Source organism: Eulemur rufifrons, chromosome 3, assembly GCF_041146395.1.
Source record: "Eulemur rufifrons isolate Redbay chromosome 3, OSU_ERuf_1, whole genome shotgun sequence".
NCBI lineage: Eukaryota > Metazoa > Chordata > Mammalia > Primates > Lemuridae > Eulemur > Eulemur rufifrons.
In genome coordinates, this window is record NC_090985.1 from 57,732,488 (window position 1) to 57,740,118 (window position 7,631).

General features: G+C 49.7%; 1 protein-coding gene across 1 annotated transcript; it reads left to right on the forward strand.

Moving 5' to 3' along the window:
* Nucleotides 1-539: 539 nt before the first annotated feature.
* KLF10 (KLF transcription factor 10) lies at nucleotides 540-7,296 on the forward strand. The gene is made up of 4 exons (XM_069465453.1): nucleotides 540-699; nucleotides 3,817-4,050; nucleotides 4,161-5,073; nucleotides 5,687-7,296. Exons 1-4 carry the CDS (start codon nucleotides 664-666, stop codon nucleotides 5,944-5,946), a joined length of 1,443 nt encoding a protein of 480 aa, XP_069321554.1. The 5' UTR covers nucleotides 540-663; the 3' UTR covers nucleotides 5,947-7,296.
* Nucleotides 7,297-7,631: the final 335 nt, after the last annotated feature.

Genomic DNA, 7,631 nt, shown 5'->3' on the forward strand with positions numbered 1-7,631 from the left:
GAAGACAGCGCTTCCAATGCAAATCTCTTGGCTCGAGCCTCTGGGCTTACAGCCACAGCCTCCACCGCCCGCCCGGCGTCCCGCCCACTCCGTGGCGGGCCGAGTAGAGGCCGGGCTCGGAGGGGACTGGGCGGAGCGGGCATCCTTCCCCACCCCCCACGTGGGGCCGGCCCTCCGTAGTGCCTGGGCGCGCCGCCGTCGCCGCGCCTCTGGGTTAGGACCCCGCCCGTGGCACCGCCCCCTAGGCCGAGGCTGGGGACTAGTGGCGAGGGGTGGGCGAGGGGCGAGGGGCGTCTCTGAATCAGGTGGCCGCGGGAGTTCCCCCGGGCAGGGCCAAGGGAACACGCTGCCGGGGATTGTGTACACGCTCCACTGACACAAGCTTCACGCTGCCGGGCAGCCGCTGATCACGCGTGGCCCCGCGAACCCATTGGCCGGCGCCTCACACACCTTTGCCGCTGATTGGCCGGTCTCAGGCTCCGCCCCCGCCCCCGCCCGCGGCGCGGGGCTGGCTGAGCGGCTACCTGAATGGGGAGGGGGCAGACGGCGCGGAGCGCAGCGGCGGCGGGAGCGGCGTCGAGTGTCTCCGGGAGCCCGTCTGTGGCCAGGCATCCGACAGCCTCGCAGCCAGTCAGCTCGCCGCCGGCAGCCACGCAGCCAACCATGCTCAACTTCGGCGCTTCTCTCCAGCACACTGCGGTAAGTCACTTGGGGATGCCCCTGTCCTTCCTTGCCTCGTCGTAGGCAGGGGTCAGCCAGGGCGCGAACCCTGAGCACCTGACATCAGCAGCGCCCGAGCAGCGGGGCTGCAGCCGAGTCGCGGAGAGGGAAGGGGCTTCCTGCCTGCAGACTAGGCATTAGTGAGGGCGTGTGTGGTGGGCAGGGGGTCAGAAGAGGAGCACAGGGATTTGGAGACGGGGGGAGGGCTCTTACTCTGGGGGTACTGAGGAGGGGAAGGGGCAGCTCTGCAGGGAGACCTTAGGAGACAGGTGAGGGGGAGGATGACTGTGGAGGGGCGGGAGCAGTGGGGAGGGGGCTGCTGCCCTGGCAGCAAGGTTAGGGGAAGGTGTGGAAGGGAGGGATATGGGGGTTACCCTGCACCTGGCACGGGGGAGAGATGCCCTCGTCCGAATCAGGAATGCTAACAAGAGTGGGAGGGGGCTGCTTGCAAGCATTTGAGGGGCGAGGTGTCCACAGGAGAGAAGAGTGGGCTACCCATCTTGGGGGTCTGAACAGAGGCTGCAAGATGGGGGCTGTCAGCTGAGGACCACGGGGAGGGGGCTGGGGTAAGGGGCGCGTGGCGTCGGTGTGGAGGATGACATGCGGGCCCGGCAACCCCCAAGAGGGGGACGAGTTGTCCTCCACCCCGGCGTCAGGAGGGGACTCTAACGGCAGGGGCAGGTGGCCGCCATATGACGACCCCTTGGAAAGGACCAGAGAGTGGGAAACGGGACCCAGGAGCTAGGGCGGGAAGGTGGGCGGGGGGAGCCGGGCCGCGAGACGCGGGGGAGCGCGTCTGGAGCCGGGGCCTGTGGGGGCTGCACGTCTGGGAACCCGTGGAGACGCGCGGCGGGCGGGGGCCGGAGCTCCCGGAAGCCGCGGGGAGGGGGCGCACTTCTGCTGGGAGAGACGGGGTGGTCTGAGGTCCCGTGGGCAGCGTGGGCGGGAAGCGCCGAGGGCTTGGCTGGGTCCCCAGGGGCTGCAGGCAGGAGGAGGGCGGTGGCCGGGTTTCCGCGGGGACCCAGCTCCTCCTCCCGCAGCTGAGCAGAAGGCCGGGGGTGGGCCGTGAGCGAGTGCGCCCGGGGAGCTCTCGTCCCCGAGTGACCCAGCCCCGGCCTCCGCCAGGGGCGGGAGCGAGGCCCGGCCCCGCTGTCGGTTCCTAAGGGAACGGCGGCTCGCGGGGAGCTGGAAGGGGCGGGCGTCTCCGGGAGCCAGGCCCGCGGCCCCGCCCCTCCTCACGGGCCCGGCGCGAACTGCCGGGCGGTTGGTGGCGGCTCCCGCGGCCCCTCCCCGGGGCCGGCGCGCGGGCGGGGGCCCGCGGTTCAGGAAGTAGGGGAAAGGTGACGGCGCGGCAATTCCCAGTTCACGTTTCCTGCGCCGCCCGGAGCAGCCGCTGATCACGCTTTGTTCACATGCCTCGCCCCCTCCTCCCCGCGCCCCCGCCCCGCGCCGCGCAGCCAATCCGGGCCCGGGCCGCCGCGCCGGCTGGCCAATAGCGGGGGCAGGGGCGCGGGGACGTGCGAGCGGCGAGGAATGTTCCCGGTGACTCACCCGCTACCCTCATTGAGGTTAGGGCGGCCCATCCGTCTGTCCTCGCCAGCGAGGATCTCCCCCGCCGTCCGCCCCCGCCCCTCGTCTGCCTCCCCCGCCCGCGCCTCCGCCCGCGCTTCCCTTTCCTGCCTCGCGACCCACTCCCTTTCCTCCCTCCCCGCCTCCCTTTCCTGTGCTCCCCAGCTCCCGCTCTCCTTGCCTGCTGCCCGCCTGCCTGTTTTCCTTTCTGCGCTTTGGCGTCTGGAGGCTTTTACACACACGCGCGCTGTCCATTGCCGCTTACATAAAGGCGGGCGCGATTATGCAATTGCATTGTTAGCGACATTTCGAGAGCAATGGCTTGTTTTCTTAGGATTTCAACGCGAAGAGAGCATGCATTTTTAAAACAATCCTTGAGAATAATACCTTGCAACATAAAGAAGGTTTTTCAGTATTTTTACACAATCTCTACTTTGACCAAACGAATCTGGACAGGTTTTTTTTTTTTTTTTAAATGGAAAATGAAAGAGATGTACCATTTTTTAAAAGTGTAGTTCAAAGAACTTTAATATAAAACATTAGATAGAAGGAGTTGTACAAATAAGTAGAAAGCATGTGGTTATTTTCTTTTGTCATCAAGCAGTTCTTTAAGAAATTAAAATAGATTGTTTTGACTATTGTAGACTATAGTCAGGATTTTTGCAAATTCCGAGTAGGATATTAAATTTCTGATTATCCAGTTTTTATTATTATTGTATTAGCCAGTCATAGTTAGGCATAGCAAGCCATTGTGTCAGATGGATCCAATAAAAGGGAATGAAAATGAAGAGGTTGAAACTTGACTAAAATAAAGCTTTGGGATTTTTTTCCCACATATTTCACTTGATATCTCTTTACCATAGATAGTCAAATTATCAAATAATTTTAGATTTCAAATAACCTGATATAATTTTAACTTGAAAGAGACCCTGAGGATCCCTTTTCCTTTGATTTTTATCCCAGAATGCAAGGTAGACTTTCCAAAGGTCAGACCCATATCAACAGGCCAGAGCTCTTTCTGGCTTTCTTTCCACATCAAAAGATCTCATACTATACCTATAGTATTGAAAAAAGATAACTTTTTCCACAGCCCTCTCTTAGTTATTTTGTCTGACCCTAGTTGCAGGTGGCCACTCTGGAAAGACTATAAAACACTATTTTTTCTTCTAAGCCAAATGTTTCTCTTTTTCTGGATCACAAGTGCATTGATAACTCTGGTCTTGGTCCCCTTACTGCTGGTAATAAGGTGTTCCTCTCTAGCTTGCAAGGATATCGAATTTTCAAGCTAAGTGTGAGCTGAAGAATGAGGAAGATTTTATTACCACTAACACTAAGTCTGGGTCACCTACCTGACCAGTGTAGCTGAGCTTTCTAAGTATCAGAGTAGGAGCCAGAGAAAAAATTTCAAATTTTAACTTGGAAGGTTGTGCAAGTTGTAGAAAAAAGAAAGTATTTGTACATTCCTCTGTGTGTCATTTCGATGACAAAAAAAATACGCTTATAAGCTTTAATCTTTTGTTTTTATAGGAGGAAAGAATGGAAATGATTTCTGAAAGGTCAAAAGAGAGTATGTATTCCTGGAACAAGACTGCAGAAAAAAGTGATTTTGAAGCTGTTGAAGCACTTATGTCAATGAGCTGCAGTTGGAAGTCTGATTTTAGGAAATACATTGAAAACAGGCCTGTTACACCAGTATCTGATATGTCAGAGGAAGAGAATCTGCTTCCAGGGACGCCTGATTTTCATACAATCCCAGCATTTGTAAGTATTATTACTTTTTAAGATGGCTGGAAATTATTGAATTTCATATAACTTACATAACGACCTCTAAATTTCTCATGCTGTTGCTTGTGTATTTCCCTTCTCTGTAGTGTTTGACGCCACCTTACAGCCCCTCTGACTTTGAACCCTCTCAAGTGTCGAATCTGATGGCACCAGCGCCATCTACTGGACATTTCAAAGCACTGTCAGATACCGCCAAGCCTCACATTGCTGCACCTTTCAAAGGGGAAGAAAAGAGCCCAGTATCTGACCCTAAACTCCCCAAGGCTCAGGCAACAAGTGTGATTCGTCATACAGCTGACGCCCAGCTATGTAACCATCAATCCTGCCCAGTGAAGGCAGCCAGTATCCTCAACTATCAGGACAATTCTTTCAGAAGAAGAACCTACCTTAATGTTGAGGCTCCAAGAAAAAACATACCATGTGCTGCTGTGTCACCAAACAGATCCAAATGTGAGAGAAATACAGTGGCGGATGTTGATGAGAAAACAAGTGCTGCACTTTATGACTTTTCCGTGCCTTCCTCAGAGACAGTCATCTGTAGGTCTCAGCCAGCCCCCTCGTCCCCACAACAGAAGTCAGTGTTGGTCTCTCCACCTGCAGTATCCGCAGGGGGAGTGCCACCTATGCCGGTCATCTGCCAGATGGTTCCCCTTCCTGCAAACAACCCTGTTGTGACAACAGTCGTTCCCAGCACTCCACCCAGCCAGCCGCCAGCTGTCTGCCCGCCTGTCGTGTTCATGGGCACTCAGGTACCCAAAGGTGCCGTCATGTTTGTGGTGCCCCAGCCCGTTGTGCAGAGCCCAAAGCCTCCAGTCGTGAGCCCAAATGGCACCAGACTCTCTCCCATTGCCCCTGCTCCTGGGTTTTCCCCTTCAGCAGCAAAAGTCACTCCTCAGATTGACTCATCAAGGATAAGAAGTCACATCTGTAGCCACCCAGGATGTGGCAAGACATACTTTAAAAGTTCCCATCTGAAGGCCCACACAAGAACGCATACAGGTACCAACCATTTCATGTTTGTGTCTTTAATGTTTGAATGTGTACGTGAAAATTGTTTAAATGAAGAGTCTTGGGCTGCAATCACAGATACACATCCTAGTTCAGTGGGTGATACTTACCAGCGCAAGGTCCTCTAAAAGATTTGCATCAAGGTGCTTTTGTTTTAATCTGTCAAATGATTCTGTAGATGTCTGAGTACTTTAATAGAGTATCTTTAAAGCCTTTGAAACACAGTTGTTGAGGACAGAAAATCTTTTCATTTGGCTTTTTTTTTTTTTTTTTAAAGAGACAGGGTCTTGCCATGTTGCCCAGGCTGATGTTGAACTCCTGGGTTCAAGCCGTCCTCCCACCTCAGCCTCCTGAGTAGCTGGGACTATAGACATGAGCCACCACGCCTGTCTGGCTTCTATAAGGGGAAGACTTTTATAAATGTGATAGATTGACAAGTTGAAATTGGAACAATACACATCCAATACTCATTTGACAGTTTATTAATTTATTAATTTATATTATTTTAAAATGTATCTCCTCATATACCTTTAGATCTAATTGAACGTATCATATTCAGCAATTTAATAAATGTGTAACAATGATCTGAATTTCTTCCTTTCAGGAGAAAAGCCTTTCAGCTGTAGCTGGAAAGGTTGTGAAAGGAGGTTTGCCCGTTCTGATGAACTGTCCAGACACCGGCGAACCCACACAGGTGAGAAGAAATTCGCCTGTCCCATGTGTGACCGGCGGTTCATGAGGAGTGACCATTTGACCAAGCATGCCCGGCGCCATCTGTCAGCCAAGAAGCTACCAAACTGGCAAATGGAAGTGAGCAAGTTAAACGACATTGCTCTACCTCCAACTCCTGCTCCCACACAGTGACAGCTCGGAAAGAGAGAATCAGAACTCACTTTGGTCACAGCTGGGAGTCAGTGGTGATGTAAAAATGCTTCCACTGCAAGTCTGTGGCCCTCCAGTGCGGGCTTAGAGCAGAAGCCCCACAGCCTGGTGTGAAGGCCCAGCCTGGGTTAGATGACAAGAAGGGCTTTGGCCACAGGCAGGTCACAGAATGGCAGGTTTCATTTCTTATCACATAAGAGAGATGAGAAAGCTTTTATTCCTTTGAATATTTTTGAAGGTTTCAGATGAGGTTGACACAGGTAGCACAGATTTTGAATTTGTGTGCACATTTGTTACTTTACTTTTGCTGTTTATACTTGAGACCAACTTTTCAATGTGATTCTTCTAAAGCACTGGTTTCAAGAATATAGAGACTGGAAATAAACATTACGGTACAGAGATGGAGATGTAAAATCAGTTTGTATTATTACAGATATTGTCATCTTTTTCTAGAGTTATCTTGTTTACTATTCCTAGTCTTTCCAGTCAACTTTGTGGGTATAGTTATTAAATATATCTAAAACTATCATTTTTACACCATTGTTAATATTTGGAATTGAAAGGCTGTATATTGCTAAGAGGGCCCAAAGAATTGGAATCCTCCTTAATTTAATTGCTTTGAAGTATAGCTACAATTTTTTTTTGCATTTTTGTTTTGAAAGTTTAAGAAGTGACTATATCTAGGCATTTTATTATGCTTTGGACCTTAGTTTGCCTGCAATTTCTTGTGTAGATTTGAAAATTGTATACACATGTGTTTTCTGTAGACTCTAAGATACACTGCACTTTGTTTAGGAAAAAAAATCTGAGGATGAAAATATGTATTGTAAAGAAGGGATATCAATTTTAGATAACTCCTTGAAAAAGATGGCTTATGTCATCAGTAAAGTACCCTTATGTTATGAGGATATAATGTGTGCTTTATTGAATTAGAAAGTTTGTGACCATTATTCAAAGATTGGGCAAATGTTGTTCTGTTAATTTATAGGAGTTTTGGGGGATTTGGAGGTAGGTGGGTAGAAAAATTATTATTAGAACATTCACTTTTGTTAACAGTATTTCTCTTATATTCTGTTATGTAGTGGATGATATACACAATGGTAAAACAAAAGTAAATTGTTCAAAATATATAGTGAAAAGTGTCACTATATCTTCCCATTTAACATTTCTCTGTATATTGAGTGTAGGTTTCTGACATCAAAACTTGGACCCTTGGAAAACAAAAAAGAGTTTTCTCTTAAAAAAAAAAGAGATCCTTGTGACTTAAAATTTGCACAATACTTCTTTTGTTGTACTTTATATCTTGTTTACAATAAAGAATTTCCTTTGGTATATATAATTGGTTCATTGTGTTTTTAAAAACCATTCTCATTCTCACCTTGACCTTGGTCATTTATACTATTGGAGGACTTAGTATCTGAATTTCTCTAAGAGTCTCATTCAGATTTTGAACTGTAGGAGTATGTGTTTAAAATGAATCAATTTAGAGACTATACAATGTGAGGCCAGATATCTATATATTTGGTGAGGTAATGTGTGAGCCAGCCAGTTTTAAGAAACCACATTTTAATTTTTTTGTTGTTGTTGTGGAGACAGAGTCTCGCTCTGTTGCCCGGGCTAGAGTGCCGTGGCGTCAGCCTAGCTCACAGCAACCTCAAACTCCTGGG